Source organism: Coregonus clupeaformis, chromosome 18 (genome assembly GCF_020615455.1).
Source record: "Coregonus clupeaformis isolate EN_2021a chromosome 18, ASM2061545v1, whole genome shotgun sequence".
NCBI classification, from domain to species: Eukaryota; Metazoa; Chordata; class Actinopteri; order Salmoniformes; family Salmonidae; genus Coregonus; species Coregonus clupeaformis.
In genome coordinates, this window is record NC_059209.1 from 9,018,626 (window position 1) to 9,038,737 (window position 20,112).

The 20,112-nt window shown below is 43.4% G+C and overlaps 1 protein-coding gene and 1 non-coding gene across 4 annotated transcripts; one reads left to right on the forward strand and one right to left on the reverse strand.

Annotated features, from left to right (window-relative positions):
- Nucleotides 1–972: 972 nt before the first annotated feature.
- On the reverse strand, nt 973–18,413 carry LOC121587507 (SWI/SNF-related matrix-associated actin-dependent regulator of chromatin subfamily A containing DEAD/H box 1A). 3 transcript variants are annotated; one of them, XM_041904500.2, is made up of 24 exons: nt 17,891–18,413; nt 16,732–16,864; nt 16,455–16,602; nt 16,277–16,340; nt 15,898–15,989; nt 15,612–15,707; nt 15,393–15,471; nt 14,705–15,258; nt 9,936–10,132; nt 9,300–9,390; nt 7,066–7,165; nt 6,749–6,808; nt 5,877–5,952; nt 5,613–5,762; nt 5,141–5,276; nt 4,748–4,879; nt 4,481–4,576; nt 4,196–4,313; nt 3,679–3,794; nt 3,154–3,342; nt 2,672–2,790; nt 2,257–2,439; nt 1,855–1,964; nt 973–1,676 (listed from the first exon to the last, which is right to left on the reverse strand). In XM_041904500.2, exons 1-24 carry the CDS (start codon nt 18,000–18,002, stop codon nt 1,615–1,617), a joined length of 3,213 nt encoding a protein of 1,070 aa, XP_041760434.1. In that variant the 5' UTR covers nt 18,003–18,413; the 3' UTR covers nt 973–1,614. The 3 variants fall into 3 exon arrangements, with proteins under 3 accessions (XP_041760434.1, XP_045082709.1, XP_041760436.1); XM_045226774.1 differs by lacking the exon at nt 17,891–18,413 and adding an exon at nt 17,273–17,374; XM_041904502.2 differs by lacking the exon at nt 5,613–5,762 and having other exon boundaries at nt 17,891–18,412.
- trnaa-cgc lies at nt 8,583–8,656 on the forward strand. Its single transcript has one exon. It is a non-coding gene; the product is annotated as a tRNA-Ala (tRNA).
- Nucleotides 18,414–20,112: the final 1,699 nt, after the last annotated feature.

Consider the following 20,112-nt stretch of genomic DNA (forward strand, 5'->3'; position numbering starts at 1 on the left):
ATCGACACTGTTGCAAATGGGGAATAACCAATCGCAATGAGGCATCGCCAGCTGTGTACTCTGTAGCGCGCTTCAGACAACCATGGTGAATGTGACAGTGGTAAAACGTTTGATATAATTTCCTACTAACACTATCACTTTGCCTTCTCTTAATTATCGCCTAATGTGTTGGCATGCAAAACCTTTTATTTAACCAATTCTGATGGTTGTTAAAAGCAGAATTTTTACAAAAAGCAGATTTTTTACAATATTACCGTTATATCAACACACTCAATCACTCCCGTTTAACAAATCTATAAATCGCTTTGGCACAGTAGGCCTCAGGTCACTTGCCAATAGTGTTGCATACGATGTTTGAAAGGTCTATCATTTTCATCGAACACAAAATTAAGATAAGCCCTAGATGCCTTCAATTGCCCAATTTAGGCAACTTTTTTTAACAAATGTGATATTGTGCTGCAAAGGGATAACTTGAAGTAACAATGTAGATAATTAAATAATATAAAATTAAAACATTAATTAGCCTAGTGGCTATAAGTATTTAGGCATATGTGAAATAGGCGTAAAGCGAAATCATTGTCAAAGGCACAAGAGATACTGTTGCACGTAGGTCTAGATTATTTATAGATTGATCATATATAAATATCAAAACATTATTTTAACTCCAAAGTAATTGCATGTGGTGCAGGAACCACTGACTCGCTGCATTTTTCTATTATCAAGACAGCTGCTGGTAACGCTTAACAGGTTAAGACAGCTCATGAGGTGTCCCAAATATCTGTTTACTAGGTATAACTTATGACTAAAGAGGCTTCATGCATAGCTTTTATTTTTACCCATAAGATGAGTAAAATGTCTATTCTCGGCACTTACGACCAATTTTCGACTCAGACACTGTGGATATGGGTCCAGACCTGACAAAATGGAGACAATAAATGTACTTTTAAAATAAACCATCGAAACAAAAGAAAATAAATATTGAATTCTTTATTTTATGTTTCGACAAACCCTGTTGATGTCACAACAAGGACATAAACACAAACAGCCGGGTAACAGCTTTGACAACAGTACGTCACATTATCACAACAATACATCAACAGAGCAGCTCTGTCACCACCTGGTAGTCCCCTGCAGGACTTTATTGTACCCCTGAAAGGCAGCACGGACAGAGTTGCTGTGACTAACTTTTAGCCTGCTCCCTGGCATTGTTTCAGAGCAGAGTACGGGTGTATTCATTAGTGCAAAACAATTTGCAACAGAAAACCTTTTGCAATGAAAACAATAATTTATTGGACAAGTTGAGGTTAGTCCCTCGCCGTTTCGGCACTTTTGCTTCCTGATGAATACAAACCCAGGTGCTGTACAGAGCAGCGTCACCACTGACCTTCGACGACACCCACCATCTCTGCTACTGACAGCAAAGGCCAATAATCCCATCAACACATCCATATAATCTCCAATCCAGACTGTTGGAAATGCACAGATGCGTCTCAGTCTCAGGTCTCGAGGGAAGAGTGAGTGGCAGGTTTCAGTCAGTCAGTCAGTCAGTCAGTCAGTGGTGGGACGCTCCAGGCTGAGTCCCAATGAAACTCCAGGGAGGGCGCTCCCGGACCCTCACAGGCCCAGCGATGCCTTGAGGAGGGCGGCCATGTCCTCAGGCATGGTGCCCTCATCACCTGGGCACGAAAAAAACAACAACAACATACGATCATGTGATGACTCCTGTTCTCAATGTGTGTTACTGATGCATTACATGAAAAAGAGAGGGGCCATGGACACTGAGCTTTGGGTTGAGCACCTCTTTCTTACAATTAAAGATGTTGAAATGTCTGTGTGTGTCCCCCAGGTCCTTACCCTCCTCGGCAGCGGTCATGTCCTGCTCCAGTTTGAGCTTCTTCTGGCCCAGCTGCAGCATGCCACCCTCTATGGTGTCTTTATGTATCAGCTTGATCACCTGGACAGTCCTGCAGAAGGAAATTACCTTCAGTCATTCAGAGAGCAGTGTCCATTCCCTCACGATCACTAGATCCCCCCATTTTGTCCTCATACAGTACCTTCTCTAGGGCCAGAGGGGTTTTCCTGATCACATTGCAACTCTTGTCACTACTTCTAGAGACTTCTGTAAGCAAGACATCTCTAGCTACAGATCTCTGACGCCCAAATATAGCCTAGCCCCCACCCTCCAGTCGGTCTCACCTGGTCTGGTCCCCTTCCTCTCTGTCTTACCTGGTCTGGCCCCTCCCCTGTCGGTCTCACCTAGTCTGGCCCAATCTGTGGCAGCGGTCCTCTGCCTGCTTGTCGTTGTAGGGGTTGCAATCGATGTCGTGCATGATGACCACGTTGGCCGAGGTCAGGTTGATGCCTAGGCCGCCCGCCCGCGTCGACAGCAGGAACACAAAGATTTCCGGGTCCATGTTGTAGTCGTCAATCAGCACGATCCTGCACCAAACAAACAGATTACAATGGCTCCGTGCATTTTCTCTACACACTCTAGAAGTAGGAGATTCACTACTAGTAGTGAGATACAACCCTACCAATGATCTCAGAGATATGCCAGTGAACAGCTTTTTGTTTTATATGTACTATGCCCCCAGTTCCACTTCCTATGGCAAAATACTGCACACAATTATGTTAGAAAGAACCCACTAGGTTGAATTCAACTGGAGCTCACCTGTCTGCTATGGGTGTGGAGCCATCCAGTCTGACATAGCGGTGGCCCAGGTGTTTGAGCAGAATCTCCACAATGTCCAGCATCATGGTGAACTGACTGAAGAGTACCACCCGGTCTCCCTGCCGAGAGAGCAGAGCACAGCACAGCCACATCACATATCAGGGATGTATTCACAAGGAACCAAACGGAGGTAAACGGGACAAAACAAGTGGGACTAACCTGAACTTGTCAAATAAGATACACTTGTTTTCAATGCAAAATGTTTTGCTACTGTGTGCACTAATGAACACACCCCTGAAACGATCTGAACATGGCAGATATAAATATAATGACTTGAGATAACCCGATTCTACACCATACTACAATTGACATCCTCCAGAACAGGCCCGAGGCAAAACCCAAGAAAGAGTCAGGAAATACACCCAAAACACAAACAATCACAGAGTAATAAAATAAATAATAGTCTCTCTCGCTCTCCTTACCTTGGTCTTGAGTGTGGCCAGTAGCGTCTGGAGCAGGTGGAACTTCCCAGAGTCCAGCAGTAGGTCTTTGTCCAGCTGGTATTTGTGCAGGGACGAGTACTGCTGGCACAGCCGGTGAAGCTCAAAGTCCGACATCGCCGCCATGTCCTCCTGGATCAGCACCGGGTCCGCGTCAAAATGGGTCGGCTCCTAGGGGGAGGGGGATAAATAAATATATACATATTGAGAGAGAGACAGACAAGGAAGAGAGCGAGAGACGAGATAAATAGATCAACAATGAGAGAGAGAGAGAGAGAGAGAGAGAGAGAGAGAGAGAGAGAAAAAACAGAGAAACAGAGAACAGACAGAGAGAGACAGAGAGACACAGAGACAACAACGAACAAACAGAGAGAGACAGAGACAAGACAACAGAAGAGAGGAGATAAGGGTGGTAACATAGTTTCGTAGGAGATTGACTTTTATTTGATTTATATACATTTACAGAATAAACTAGAACAGACACAAAATGGCCAATAAAGCAGCAACCTTGAGCATGAGGTGACTCATGGCCTTGAGTCGCTCTGTGGTGTAGTACTGCCGGTGGAGCAGAGGGTGGTTGGCCATCTTCCTCAACTGCATCATCACGTTGCATAGCTCTTTCTCTACACAGAGATGGAGAGAATGTGAGCGAGTGGTTGAGGGTGCGAGAGAGCAAGAGCGAAGGAGAGAGATAACAGTTTAGTTGAAATTAGGGCACAGGATGGAAGATGCCGATCACACAAACAAGCTTCTGCACAGCCACCCCGTGCTTATCATCGTGAGATGCCCAGTTAGCTTATCAGCCATCACATTGTGCCAGCTATGCACCACCCGTCTGTCACGTCACTGCTGTAACACTACACTGAGTATGGTGAAGATTCCCCTAGAACCTGATCTTGGGTCAGTTTAGCATTTCCTCCACTAATGGCTAATATTAGGATTGGGAGAGGGAAAGCTGATCCTAGATGCGCATTTAGGGGAAACTTCACCCTGGATCTACACTAAAGTTCAGTGCAGTACATACTCTCTCCGATGGCAGACTTCTTGAGCTTGACCACCATGTTCTGGTAAAGTTGCTGCTGCTTCTCGCTCATGGTGCAGAATTCCAGCTTCTCCTCCTTAGCTGGCAGCTGCTTAAGAACCTGAGAGACAGACACACAAACGAGTGCATACGAACACGAGCGCACACACACACACACACACACACACACACACGCACGCCCCCCCCCACACACACATACTTTAAATTTAACATTGTGAACCATCCAGTATTTCTCAGTGTAATCAGTCACTTTGGGAGAGTCCTTACCTCGCACTTAACTCGTCTGAGGATGAAAGGTTTCATGATGAGTTTAGCCTGGGCGATGCGGTCCCTCTCAAAATGACTCTGTTCCTCGTGGGATTTCTACCACACAACAATTCAACACAAACATTATCAAAACACACATCCTACTGTAAGAGTCCCACTTAACATGAGGGGAGTGGGACCAGGGTCTGTATTCACAAAGTGTCTCAGAGTTGGAGTGCTGATCTAGGATCAGAATAGTTCCACCCTAAACCTGACCCTTGACCTTACCATGGAGAACATCTTGGCTATCTGCGTGGTGCTACTGGAGAACATGGAGGGCATGATAAAGTTGAGCAGCGACATCAGCTCCAGCAGGTTATTCTGCAGAGGGGTGCCGGTCAGGAGCAGCCGGTGCTCAGCCTGGGGACACAGAGACAGGTAGTCAGACAGGCAATCAGGGAGAGGGACAGGGTGACACATGGACAGACAGAGACAGGGAGTCAGGGACACAGACAGCGAGACGGAGCCCAGGCAGACAGATTCAGGAAGTCAGAGAGATTCAGACAGAGACAGACAAACAGAGAGACAGAGGAGACACTGGGACGTCAACTCTATTGCACACTACAACTGCTTCTACTACTTGTCAATGGGGAAGTGTGAGGCGGTGTGCCGTGAACTAACATTGATGGCCATGAGGTGGCGGTAGCGGAGGGAGTTCATGTTCTTCAACATGTGGCCCTCGTCGAACACGGCGTACTTGAGCTTGAGCTTGCGGAAGAGACTGCGGTCGCTGTCGTTGCCGATGGTCAGATTGTAGCTGTGTAGAGAGAAATTACACACAAACATGAGCATTTATAGTTTAACTTTCATTCCGTATGTAGACCTATGAATGTGCAAGCACACACACACACACACACACACACTAGGGAATGCTTGAGCACATTTAAGATGCAAGGCCTTTTAGTTCCAGTGAATTCCTGGTACGTATTTAATTGACTCATCGTGTTGTCAACACACAGGTTTGGAGACGTAGCTCAGGAGACTCAGCAGTGCCTTCATTTCCCTTATGGCTGCCTCATATACCGTTGAATGCTCATTAATATCATTCATTAATGCATTACAAAGTGCTTTTCTGGTTCAGACAGACACGTACCCCACAGCTGCAAGGTTGTAGGGTGAAGTTGCCCCAAGGCGCTGATCTGGGGCCAGTTTTGCATTCCCCCACCCAATGGTTAAGGTTAGGATTGGGGGAGGGGAAGCTGATCCTAGATCTGTACCTGGTGGAAACTTCAACCCGGAGCAGCTGTTAAGACAGAGTACAGAGGACGCAATGCTCTTCCCTTCCACTAGAGCTCATTGTGGTTCCACCAATAGACTGAAACCTATTGGACAATATTGTGCGTGCGTGTGTACTCACGTGGACACGATGACGTTGAAGTCCACCTGATTGCTGAGGATGTCATGTCGCAGGTACCGCCGGTCCTCCACGGAGCCTGAACATTCAACAGGGTTTACACATCATCAGGGGGTGTATTCATTCGTGATGGGGGGCAAAACATCTATACAGTTACATATCGGGATATTATTTTTTACGATATATTGTATCGTATCATCTTGACAATATTATTTTTGCGCTAGTTGGTTGTACCTGCAACAAAACACCTGTATTTTTCCTTCATAGCTAGTTCTCCATCTTCCTTGAAATAGGGAGTCAATTTGTTTTCAGCCATTTTATTTCCATGACTGATCAAAACTCATTTTCTCATGGCTCTCGGTCTCTCTGCAGCAGACATATGGTGAGCAATATGTTTGGAACATCGAATCGCAATAAAATCACCGTATCGAATCGCAATATTTTACATTTACATTTTAGTCATTTAGCAGACTCTTTCCAGAGCTCGAGCAATTAGGGTTAAGTGCCTTGCTTAGGGCACATCGACAGATTTTTCACCTAGTCGTTAGAACCAGCGAGTTTCACAACGCTCTTACCCACTAAGCTACCTGCCGCCCCATATAGAATCGTGAGAAACGCAATACGTATCGTATTGGCACCTAAGTGTCGTGATAATATCATATTGTGAGGTCCCCTGGCAATTCCCAGCCCTAGTGTTCATTAGTGCACACAGTATTGCTACGGAAAACGTTTTGCACGAAAAGAGCCTTTCTTTTTGGAGAAGTTCAGGTTAGTCCCTCCCAGCTTCGGCCCATTTTCTTCCTAGGGAATACAACCCGGCTTAGACTCACAGCTAACAATCTACCACATTATCCTGGAGGGAGAGAGCCACTCACCGTAATAGACTAACACCTTGAGACTAGGGCACCACAGCTTTAGCTCACGAACCCAGTTATCTGTAGAAAAGAGAACACAGGTCAATTCAATCCAGTCCAATTTACTCAGCCTAAACAAAACATTATGCCAAACATGACAGATATTATAAAAGGGCAACGGTCGTTTTTAAAGTGAAATGGTCAAACAAGTTTTTCACAAAACAGAAACATGCCAATAATACACTAATCATTTGCTTATGTCATGTGTTCTATTAGTGGTTATAAACAGGCTTAAAGTGGTTATAATGTGACTGGCATGACGTGAGTAGAGCCCTTACCAAGGGTGGAGGAGGGCACAGTGATGAGGTGGGGGCCGTCGATGCCGTCCTGGTACAGTCTGGCCAGGAAGGCTATGGCCTGGATGGTCTTTCCCAAACCCTGTTGGGTAGAAGAAAGAAAGATAGAAAAAAATAAAGATTTAAGAGAGATCTAGAGCGTGAGAAAGAATGATAGAGGATCAACATCTGCACTTCAAAGTATCAGTCTAAAACAGCATCACGGAGCCCCAGGTTTCATATCAGGACTTCAATCACATACTGACAATCTAACACTATTTAACCAGGGGTTGCAACCGGTTCAGCGAACAGAACAGAAAAAGTTCCAAACTCTGATTTAAACTAAACAAGGCACCCCCTTTCCCTTTTGAATGTTAAAATAACTATTTCTCACCCATTCCTTTAGTTCTCTCTGTCTGTGTGTATTCACCTGCAGGTGCTACACCCACAGACAATATTACTCAAATCTAAATCTGTGATGTATTCATTAGTGCAGACTGTAGCAAACAGTTTTGCAACGGAAAATGTTGTGCAACAAAAACAATGGTTTCTTATTGGATAAAGTTCAGGTTAGTCCCGCCCCGTTTCAGGCCGTTTGCTTTCTAGTGAATACACCCCTGTTGAGGCTTTTCTACACCATCTTGCCACAGTATATTATATGTTTTCTGTTGGTAACAGTTCTAGAATACAGGGAGGGGGAAATCCACAGAATAAAAAAACATCATATACTATATGTGGGTCAGACCCAAATGGCACCCTATTCGCTATGGGCCTGGTCAAAAGTAGTGCACTATACACTGAGTGTACAAAACATTAGGAACACCTTCCTAATATTGAGTTGCCCCCTTTTTGCCCTCAGAACCGCCTCAATTCGTTGGGGCATGGACTCTACAAGGTGTCGAATGCTTTCCACAGGGATGCTGGCCCATGTTGACTCCAATGCTTCCCACAGTTGTGTCAAGTTGGCTGGATGTCCTTTGGGTGGTGGACCATTCTTGATACACACGGGAAACTGTTGAGCGTGAAAAAGCCAGCAGCGTTGCAGTTTGACACTCAAACCGGTGCGCCTGGCACCTACTACCATACCCCGTTCAAAGGCACTTAAATCTTTTGTCTTGTCCCTTCACCCTCTGAATGGCACACATACACAATGCATGTCTTAATTGTCTCAAGGCTTAAAAATCCTTCTTTATCCTGTCTCCTCCCCTTCATCTACACTGATTGAAGTGGATTTAACAAGTGACATCAATAAGGGATCATAGCTTTCGCCTGGATTCACCTGGTCAGTCTATGTCATGGAAAGAGCAGGTGTTCCTAATGTTTTGTACACTCAGTGTATAAGGAATAGGGTGCCATTTGGGACGCATCTACTGTATTCTCTAAAGCAATGTTCACATTGGCAGTTTGAAGTGACTCAAATCCTATTGATTTGCATATCCAATTCGAATCTGTTATTTTTCTGCAGTCTAAACAACCAAAAAGCACATGGAATCGGATATTTCAAACCACCTTCATAGGTAGTCCCGTGTAGCTCAGTTGGTAGAGCATGGCGTTCGCAACGCCAGGGTTGTGGGTTTGATTCCCACAGGGGGCCAGTATGATTTTTTTTTTAAATGTATGCACTCACTAACTGTAAGTCGCTCTGGATAAGAGCATCTGCTAAATGACTAAAATGTAAAATGTGGTTTTTCGACTTATTTGGCAAATCTTGTTACTCTCTAGCTACTCTGTTGACAGTTTGACAAGAACATGTGCTATCTATCTAGCTTGTTAATTGTTTACAAACAGATTTGTGAAAGTGTTAGAAAGCTAAACAGCTCCCTAGCTAGCTAGTTGACTGCTGTGGCTAGCCAAAATGGACTTGTTTTGAAAGATGGATCCTTTGAGGCTTTAAAAGTGTTCTTACCCTATGCTTTTGAACATGCAAAGCAACTGGGAAATGTCCATGGCAGGCATTGGTCACCTTCGCTTGCTACATAACTTCTAAGTGATAGGAAGCACAAGCACCACCACCAATCAGCCTACACCACTGCACACACACCCGTCATTACTATGACAACTAGTGTAGCCTTGTCAGCAAATCACTGCTGTCTGAACACACACAAATCCGATTTGGTCACTTGTAACTTGCTGTTTGTACAGTCAGTAGTCAAAAACGGAGTTGAAAAAAATAAAAATATATATTTGAGCATTAAGGCCTGCAGTGTGAACAAGGCTTAAGGGGTAAACCATCTCACCATCTCGTCAGCCAGGATTCCACTCAGCTTGTGTTGGTGCAGCAGGAGAAGCCACTTCAGCCCAATCAGCTGGTAGGGTTTCAACTGCAACCTGCATGGCAACCAATCACAATGCAAGAAATGTACAGACAAACCAATCATAATACAAGACCTTCAATGACAAACAAGACATTTAAAGGCAAAAACAAGACATCCAGTATGTGATACGTGTAGCATAACAACATATTTATATGTGATGTGATACATGGTTGTTTAATGGGGTTAACAAAATGTTTATTATTGTATTACTTTTAGACAAATCATATCAGACGTGGGGTTAATCGTTTTCAGAATACATCCATTATGCCATGGTAAATGGATAACTGGATTACTATGGCATTTACTTAGCATTTGGATTTATCTGTTAGTTACAACAATGAGGAGTTGTTCTCCCAGTCTGAATATAAATGTATGTGTCCCAAATGGAACCCTATCCTAGTCTATTTAGCGCACTACTTTTGACCAGGACCCCATATGGCCCTGGTCAAAAGTAGTGCACGATATAGGGAACAGGATGCTATTTGGGACACGGCCTATAGTAGATTAGATGTAATTGTCTATGAAATCAGGACAGCAGTGGAAGTTGAGCTCACTTACTTTCTGTTGAGAACCGAGGGCTGGGTCACGGAGCCCATGCCCTTGTCTATGACCTGGGTGACTCCCTTTACCATCTTGCCCGAGATGGTCTGGCACTTGGACATGAGGCCCTGGACCACGGCTCTCTCTCTGAGCACCACCCTGCAGCCCAGGAGCAGCTCTGCAGACAGGCCGTTCTCTTTGTGGAACACCTCCTTCTGAGAAACGGACACACAGCGAGACAGACAGAGGCAGAGGCACACAAAGAAGTGTCAACAACCAGTCAATCGCTCTTATCTTTTTCTTCTGACATGATAGTCAGGCAATTGTATTGTTCCACAACAAAGCCAAACCATGATTAATATATAAGTGGCTATGTCATGGTTGAGGACTATCGTACAGTGGGCCAACTGAATTCACGCCACAATCAACCTGGTGGTGGTGGAGCTTTTCCAAGTTAAAAAGAACTTAGTGGCTTTTCACTTCATAAGAGCATATCAACGTGTCCAATTGAAAACGCATATTTTGACCAATGGGTAATAATATGTTAATTGTGTACAGTCGTGGTCAAAAGTTGAGAATGACAAGTATTGGTCTTCACAAAGTTCGCTGCGTCAGTGTTATGAGATATTTATGTCAGATGTTATTTTGATATACTGAAGTATAATTACAAGCATTCCATAAGTGTCAAAGGCTTTTATTGACAATTACATTAAGTTTATGCAAAGAGTCAATATTTGCAGTGTTGACCCTTCTTTTTCAAGACCTCTGCAATCCGCCCTGGCATGCTGTCAATTAACTTCTGGGCCACATCCTGACTGATGACAGCCCATTCTTGCATAATCAATGCTTGGAGTTTGTCAGAATTTGTGGGTTTTTGTTTGTCCACCCGCCTCTTGAGGATCGACCACAAATTCTCAAATGGGATTAAGGTCTGGGGAGTTTCCTGGCCATGGACCCCAAATTTCGATGTTTTGTTCCCCGAGCAACTTAGTTTTCACTTTTGCCTTATGGCAAGGTGCTCCATCATGCTGGAAAAGGCATTGGTCGTCACCAAACTGTTCTTGGATGGTTGGGAGAAGTTGCTCTCGGAGGATGTGTTGGTACCATTCTTTATTCATGCCTGTGTTCTTAGGCAAAATTGTCAGTGAGCCCACACCCTTGGCTGAGAAGCAACCCCACACATGAATGGTCTCAGGATGCTTTACTGTTGGCATGACACAGGACTGACACCAGGCCATCCTCCAAAAGTCTTCGCCTCACTGTGCATGCAGATGCACTCACACCTGCCTGCTGCCATTCTTGAGCAAGCTCTGCACTAGTGGTGCCCCAATCCCGCAGCTGAATCAACTTTAGAAGACAGTCCTGGCGCTTGCTGGACTTTCTTGGGCGCCCTGACGCCTTCTTCACAACAATTGAACCTCTCTCCTTGAAGTTTTTGATGATCCGATAAATGGTTGATTTAGGTGCAATCTTACTAGCAGCAATATCCTTGCCTGTGAAGCCCTTTTTGTGCAAAGCAATGATGACGGCACGTGTTTCCTTGCAGGTAACCATGGTTAACTGAGGAAGAACAATGATTTCAAGCACCACCCTCCTTTTAAAGCTTCCAGCCATTTTCATGGCAAAGAGGGACTTTGCAATTAATTGCAATTCATCTGATCACTCTTCATGACATTCTGGAGTATATGCAAATTGCCATCAACACAGATGCAGCAGACTTTGTGAAAATGAGTATTTATGTCATTCTCAAAACTTTTGACCACGACTGTAGACAATCATTTAAGAAAGTAAACGGTCCAAACCTCATGCCTATCATAATCCGTTCAAAAGTGATTGGAGTTTTTACCCTTGAGGAATGGCCAAAATTAGGGTGACTAAATCAATGGAGGTCAGAGAAGAAGAAAGGAAGTGGTAAAAAATAAAGAAAACTGCACAGCATCGCGTCAGCTAAGCTGGATGCTGTGCAAGAATGAAGGCTACCTGACATGGTCACTTTCCCGATGAACTCGTAATCCTTCTTCTCGAGGACATAAAACAATAGAGGTAAGATAGATATCGATTTTGAGACGTGACGTAGTATTTTCATATTTTAGCATACACTTTTCATATTAATGCAAAATACCTGTTATTTTTCTAAGATTTCTCACAAAAACAAGCGTATCTCTGTGAAACGTCAACGGAGCACTGAGCGTAACGCAAGCTTCTCATTTTCAATGCCTTTTACATTTAATTCAGCTCGTCATGCTAATTTAGCTTTTTGCGATTCGCAGAAATAACTAACGACGACGACCACAACCTGTAAAATCCTCAAAAGTTTCTGCGAGAAAGCAGCACTGCTTGGTCAGTGCTCTGTGTTTATTATCGGATGATTTAGGTTACGAAATCAGACCTTTTAACTATACTGTTAATGAAATGTTATGGAAAGACCCCACTGAACGACTCAGAACATGAATAATCACATTTGTCTTGGTCAAATGTATTTTATAACATTAGGAAGTGAAATTTCATCACCAAAGCACGTTTTTCACCGACTCTGGGCAGAGTGGATGGACAACATAGTATGTCTAATGACCCTGTTTGGAGCTGTGTGCGAGTAACACACCTGCAGGTGGCCAGCCAGGCCCACTGTATCCCTCCCTCCCATGCTTGATACCATCACAAACATCAGAGTCCATACTCATAAAGTGTCTCACAGTTTGGAGTGCTGATCTAAGATCAGGTTCCCCCCCGTCCATGTAATCGTATTAATTATGTTCTAAAATGAAGAAGAAAAAAAAAAACGGATCACTCCTACTCCGAGATGCTTTATGAATACTAGGGTTTTTTCTAGATCAAAAAGGGGCTTAGGTGGTGGGCATGTCAGGGGGCCGGCGAGGCTGAAAGAGAACATTTAAGAGGCCCCCATCTTGGTGGTGTAGAGAAATCTGTATTTTTAAGCCAATTTCACACATGGAGCTGATAGAAACTTTAGCCGTTTTAAAACTAATTTCCTGCAATTCCATGCATTTTGCAATGGCTAATCCTTTGTTGTTTTGCCTAAACATAATAACAAAACCAATACTGCTAAATTCATTCATTTGTTGTCTTTATTCACCCCGACTGTCTAGCTTTTATTTTGGTGATTGTTAGTTCTCAAAGATTGCATTCAAAAAATATATCGGTTCATTATCTTTTCTTCATACTTTATATCTGGTTTTAGTCATTTAAGTTTATACAGAAAGCGTTTTTAATCCCGAAAATCTAGCATCCAAAAAAAATGCTTAGGCGTCCCGCCCAAGGATTTCAATGGCAGAGAAATCCTTGAATACGGGGCCTGGCTGCTGATGTTTATGGTATGGACATATTTCATGTGAGAATGAAGATAGTAGGCCTAACACTAACACACTTAAAATGTTGACATTTGGGTTTGTGGAAAATATGCATTTTCAGTAACACACTTTTAATTATAATAATATGTATACCTGTGTAGAAACCGTATTATTCTAGTTGCTGCATCGTATTAGCATGTTGTTACATGGTAATTTAGCCTACTTGGCAACTGGAATTGTAATTACACAGTAATGGAGTTGAGCATGTTTTGTTATTAAAGAAGTGGAATAAGGATCACTGCTCGAAGTCGTCCTGATATTTTAGTCATTTTAGCAGACGCTCTTATCCAGAGCGACTTACAGTTAGTGAGTGCATACATTTTTTCATATGTTGAAACATCTCACGTTTGATAGATTTGTACCCTATATGAAAGGACCACTACATGGCATAAGTTAAATAAACCTCTTATTCAACATGAAATCCATACACATCAGTAAGCCGTCGGCTGCATTCAGCACGTGGAGGAGTGAGAGTGTCGTTTACTCCGTAATGACACCCTTGCAATGGATAAGCGGCCGGTGAGACTGATAAAAGGGTGGCAGTGCTAGGCCTAAACCCTGCCAGCCAGCTGGCAAAGGCTGTGTCCCAAATGGCACCCTATTCCCTATATAGTGCAATACTTTTCACCTGAACCATATGGTAGTGCACTATATAGGGAAAAGCGTGCCATTTGGGACACAGCCAAAGTGTTCTGCTCAGAATGCCTGGCTGTCTCCAACAGAAAAACACATTGAGCAAATAATAAAACCAAACCAAACCAAACCAAACAGGCCATGCTGCTCCAGATGGCTGCAGGGGGGTTTTGGACCAAAAATCTAACTAGAGCTTTCTACCACGCTTTTTCTTTTACAGGGGAGCGTGACCAGAAAGATACCAAGCTGTGATATTCTATTAACACTTCTAGATTGAGAAGATATAGACTATGGTTATTTTCAGTGTTAAAGTTAATGGGGGGGGAGAGAGAGAGAGGTGGATTTGTGTCGTCACCCAACACTTTAAATTTGATAGTCTATATATAGTGTCTCTATAATTGAAGTTCTCATATATTCCCTTTAAAAAAACGGAGGATGTAACGCATCCCAGCAGCAGTGAAAGTAACACATACACACACTATGAACGTACCATTCAAGGCACTGACACTCTTCAAAATCAACTAACACTTGTTGTGCCCTATGTGGAGACATGTCCCTTCATTCCTCCCTGCAGTTTCCATGTTTAAAGAGTACTTCTCTTGTTCTAACCTGCTGGGTTTACCTTTTGGCGGAGCAGACTCACTGTGCAACACAGCTGGCAGTGACACACCCGAGATTGCTCTCTTACATAATATATGATATATGCCATTTAGCAGACGCTTTTATAAAAAATGACTTAGTCAGGCTTGCATACATTTTTCGTATGGGTAAGTTTCGCTTACTTACCAGGTCCTGCCAAACAGCAAAGGGCCGTCGCTCCACAATCTTCTGGGCCTTCTTCAACGAGCAGCCGGCGATGAGGGACAGCTCATCCAGCGAGGCCTCCTGGAAGAAGAGCAGGATCTGGCCTTTGAGCGTGGATGTGCCCTCGTCCTCCGCCACAAAATCCAACTCGTCGTCCTCGCCCTCAAACTCGCTGCTGGCCCCCTCCCCGTCCTCGTCCTCCGAGCTGCTGGCCCTTTCGTAGGAGGCGCGCACCTTCCTCTCCGACGCCTCCTTCTTAGCCACGCTGGTCCCGTTAGAGAGCTTCTGGCTGGTAGAAGTCCAAGAGGAGGACGAGGAGTCAGGTCTAGATTCAGGTGCAGGTTTCTTGAACATCCATTTCAGAGCGGAAGCATTGCTTCGCTTGGCCTCCTCCTTGCTATCCTTAGACACCCGACGGTCTCTGCTCGGCTTGGCATCACTCTTTGCTTTGCTTGGTTTGGCATTGCTCTTGGCTTTCGGTTCCTTTTGCTTGACTTCAGGGGAGCTGCGTACTTCAGAGGCACTGGAGTCTTCATCTTCAGCGGAAGAATCAGTAAAAATGGCACATTGATGAATATAATGAGTACAGTACAAATAAATATAGTATATAGTGGTTGTAGCAGCATATTATCAGTGATGTTTCAACTGGGTGAGGACAGTGTCATCTCACCTGGGTCCGAGAACATGCGCAGCACCTCCAGGGCGTCATCCACTTTCCACTCATGTTCCTGGAGCACAGACCGGAGTTCCTATAGAGTGACAGACGGGGGCAGAATAAAACACTCTTCATTAAGATTTGGGTTCTCTCACCTGGAGTGTCATGATCATGTCCCTACCGAGGTGTGTGTGTGTGGTTGCCGTGGCAATGTCCGACGACAGTCCCCCTCACCTCCTTATCCTGGTCGGGGAACTTCCTCTGCAGTTTCCTGACCATGGCCTCCCGCCTCTCCCAGCTGGGCTCTGCTTCCTCCTCAGAGTCTTCAGTCTGGAGGATCAGACCGCAGTGAAGGTTAATACCGCCGAGAACACGCAACAGCACAATGCCTGCCTGGGGTGTTTTCATTAGTGCGCACCGTAGCAAAATGTTTTGATACAAAAACACGCCTTTCTTAATGGTCAAGTTCAGGTTAGTCCCTCCCAGTTTCTGCCTGTTTGGTTGCTAGTCCCACTCTTACCAGAGACGGTCTCCTCTTCTTACTGGGCTGCTGAATCACGTCGCTGTCTTGGGAACTGCTGGATCCATCCTGTTTCCTCTTTCGCATTGAGACTGGACAAACAATTGTGTCAATGTGTGAGGAGATACACACGCCAGACGACCAAACCCAAAAAACATTTTTAGAAGGGTTCTGGTTTGGATGTCTTTTTTTCTTCTTCATGTTTTACCAATGGCAGACAAAGGCCTATAACCATCATTACAAAGAGGTCTAGTCTATGTTGTCATGAGCGGAAGAAGACATGGCATAAGCATGGAAAACACTGGTCAAGCTGTGATTGGGGGGTGCGGTAGGAACAGGCTGCAACCTGCTGTCTATGATGGTAGTAAATGAAAGATACCTTTCTCACCAAACATCAGGCATGAGGCTACGGCACCATCCAAAGTGCTTGTGCTTTTAATCACCTAAAAACAAAGCAAAGTTAAACATATAGCTATGTGAATCCACAGAAACTGAGCAGCTGCCATCTTTGAGAGACTATACTATAGCTTGTGACATAAAAGTGATTATGACATTACCTCCAGCAGCTCCTTCCTGTCTCTTTGAGGGAAGATTTCCTGCAGTTTGGCCAGTCTCTCTTCCAGCTCCTTGTTCATTTTGTCTTCCTTATCAGATGTCTCAGTCATCTCTCTTACCTCTCCCTTCACTGATTTCTTGACAGGTTCCCTGAAAGAGAAAGAACTACAAGATTAGACTGGCATGTTAGGCTACACTTTATGGAATTCGCTACACCTTGAAGGAAGTCAAGGGGAAAATATACATCTAGATATTTCAGCTTAAGTCAGCTCTACTTACATCACCCTTTTTGTTAATTTATCACTCCTCGAGTCACTTGCCAAATCGTCAGAGTCACTGATGACATCTTCAAATACTACTCCTCGCCCAGGTTTTTCTTGGTTGGATACAGGTGGTGTTGTTGTTTCTTGGGCTGTATGTGCCACAGAAATATAGGCAAAGACAGTTTAGCAATCAGATGTCATTAACCCAGTGAGTCCCACCATAACGCTGGCGTGTTTTGGAATTCTAACCCCTTTTAAATAATTGTGTTTGAGCTACAGACTTCTGGGCTGTACCATTGGATTTGCATCTGTAGATACCAACCATTAGTCTGTGTGATTAACGGTAGCTATAGCAGTGTCTGTGAGACAAGAGCAGATACTGAAGGGGCCCGGGGTTGGGTTTAAAAAAGAAAAATGTCTGTATCATAGGAAATCCCAGGTCATAGTGTCTATAATATCTGTAATAAGCTCACATAGTTGCTGTCACAAACTCCAAACAGTTGTCACTGACTAGTTGGATATTCATTTCCCAGTGAGCAAACAATTTTTATACTTACAGCATTCATATAAATTCTTTCAGGTTTTTCTTTGGCAGACCTTTTTTTATTTATTTATTGACATTTGTCAATAAAACTCATGAATGCAACTGTTTATGTACAATGGCTTTGTGTTCTACTTGTAGCCTTGGTTGTCCTGAAAATAAAATGGTAAAACATTTCATTGTGAGGATACATATAAGGGTTGGATATGCAGATAAATGAAAAGCCGATTTTTGCTGGGGTCTAGGGACTGATAGGTTTAACTACCAGTTCCCCACCAAAAACATAGTTTAATTGGCTAACGGTAACTAGCTATCTAGCTAATGTTAATGTTAGCTGATGCCCAGAGAAAGTCACTGATAAAGCTAGCTAGCTGGCTGGCTAGTTAGTTAGTGTTGTTAGCTATTAAGGCAACCAAGCAAAGCAAGTCAATGGCTGTCACCTGTCAAACAGCCAACGTTAGCTACCTAACGTTACTAGCTAGCAAGGTAGATGTCAACAGTCAATGTCAGCAAAGATTATCGCCACAGATAGAACAATTCGTTATAAAAACCTTTGTTATAGGGGTGGCAGCTAGCTAACGTCGTTAGCTACGTTATGGCTGGCTAGTGGCTACTGCCATCAAGCAAAACATACCTGGTTTATTCTCCTTTTCCGACTCTGGACTTACGGAACCGCTGTATTTGTCCTGGTTTGATGTCGGTTTATTCTTGTCAAAACGAAACCGGTCTAAATTAAATATACTCATTTTCAAACGTCAAGTATTAAACCTTACACAGCTAGCAAGCAAGAGAGGTTAGCTCTTTGTCTCCGTACAAAATATTTCTTATTCTGGCTATCGAAAGCAGGCTAGCTACGATTACCAATGAATTGGTACGAATAACGTTAACTAGCAAGTCAGTTTGAAAGCGGGACTCTCAACAGTTTAAATATGTCAGTACTCAAGTTATCTAACGACAAACTCACCAATATTACATTTCAAAATACGTTAATTAATTTTGCTATACACATTAACACTATAGCTACAAAACCTAGCCATCTTATTTTCCCGCGAACTCACACTGCGGTGAAAGACTATAAAACGCTGTCTATTGGACAAGATTACTCAGGGATGGACCAATAGCAAATGAAAGACACTAAAATCGAGACCGGCTTTACACTTCCGGCACCATGTTACTGCTCGTAACCACAAATAGAAAAATGCGTTACCACATATAGAACAATGAGACAGATATTTCACCGGATGTATACATGTGAAGCATCCGCTTAGTGGTTCCCCTCACTACCAAATAAGGAAGCCCGCAGTGGGAGAAGATGGAACGAGATGGATTTTAGCTGACATTTTGCACGTTTTCTCATCGATGAAACGTTTGATCTCAAGACAGTTTTCTGTTCCCAAAACTACAATCTGTTATTAACAGAGTGGACGAAGTTTTGTAGACTTTACCCTTTGCAAAAATAAATGTAAAATGGCGTTGTTTAGAAGGAGTGCAAAGGCGAATTGGGTTATTGCACACAGGGCAGCAATAGTAATACCACAGATAGAACAACGAACCAGATATTTCACCGGATGTATAAATGTGAAGCATCCGCTTAGCATTTCCACTCACTACCAAATATGGTAGTGAGAGGAATGCCCAGTGGCCAGCAGTGGGAGAAGATGGAACAGAGATGGATTTTTGCCGACATTCTGCAAATGTTGTCATTGATGAAACATTTGATCTCAATACAGTTTCTGTTCCCAAAACTACAACTACAATATGTTACGAACAGAGTGGACTACGTTTAGTAGACTTTACCCTTTGCCAAAGTTTCAAAAAATTGCGTTGTTTAGAAGGAGTGCAAGGGCGAATTGGGTTATTGCATGGAATGCATGCTACAACGCTCCAATAGGTTGGCTCTACCCCCCTCGGTTCTTGTTCTGCCCACTATGACTAATTTGTTTCCATTGGAAACGACAGGCTGTGGTCTATCTTATGTTAGTTATAGACATATTTGGTAGTACAGCACCCATGAAGCAAATTCGAGTTAAGTGCCTTGCTCAAGGGCACATCAACAAATATCATTTTTTTTTTTACCTGACTACCTGCCACCCATCTATGTATCCCAACACATCAGAGATGAATAAATAGTCAGACTTTTTTAATGCTAATGTTAACCTGGCATATTTCAATATTTGCTAAGAATTTGAATATAGTTTTTCAATAATGAATTAACTATATAACTAGTTATCTAAAATAATACAATAATTACTGATTAATAAACAATGATTTTTATACAGCCCAGCCCTAAAGGTTTGAGCCTGTCCGCTAGGTGACAGCTATAATAACGGTCTACCTTCCTATAATAACAGAGCTACTTTTCCCTCCACCCTCATGCCAGTAGTGTCCACAGGAGGGCAACACATACAAATACTCTTACCTTGGGCTGGGGTGGATTCTTGGCTCATACATTTACAGGTGTGAACCACTCGTATTAATATCATCCAGATTACTCACAATAACACGTCACTATGGAACAGGCATAAGCTTAAAACGTATAGGCCTACATTTCTTTAGGTTCACCTTTTGTTCCTTGCACCTACTCACCTGTATTCAATTCAGTTGTTTTTCCAACTCTTGGACTTTGATGGGTTGAAATGCTGCCCAGTGCCCATCCAGCAACATTGGGAGAAAAACAACATACTATATGTACTGCTTTTCGACATCAATTTACCATTCTATTTTAACCAGGTTGCTGGTTCACAAGGATTAGATGTAAATAAATACTAACCTGCTTTGATGGCTATGTAATGCTGTTTAAGTAGCCTAGGTGTTTCATGTGTTGAAAAAGGCATGTACTCTTATAGCATAACATTG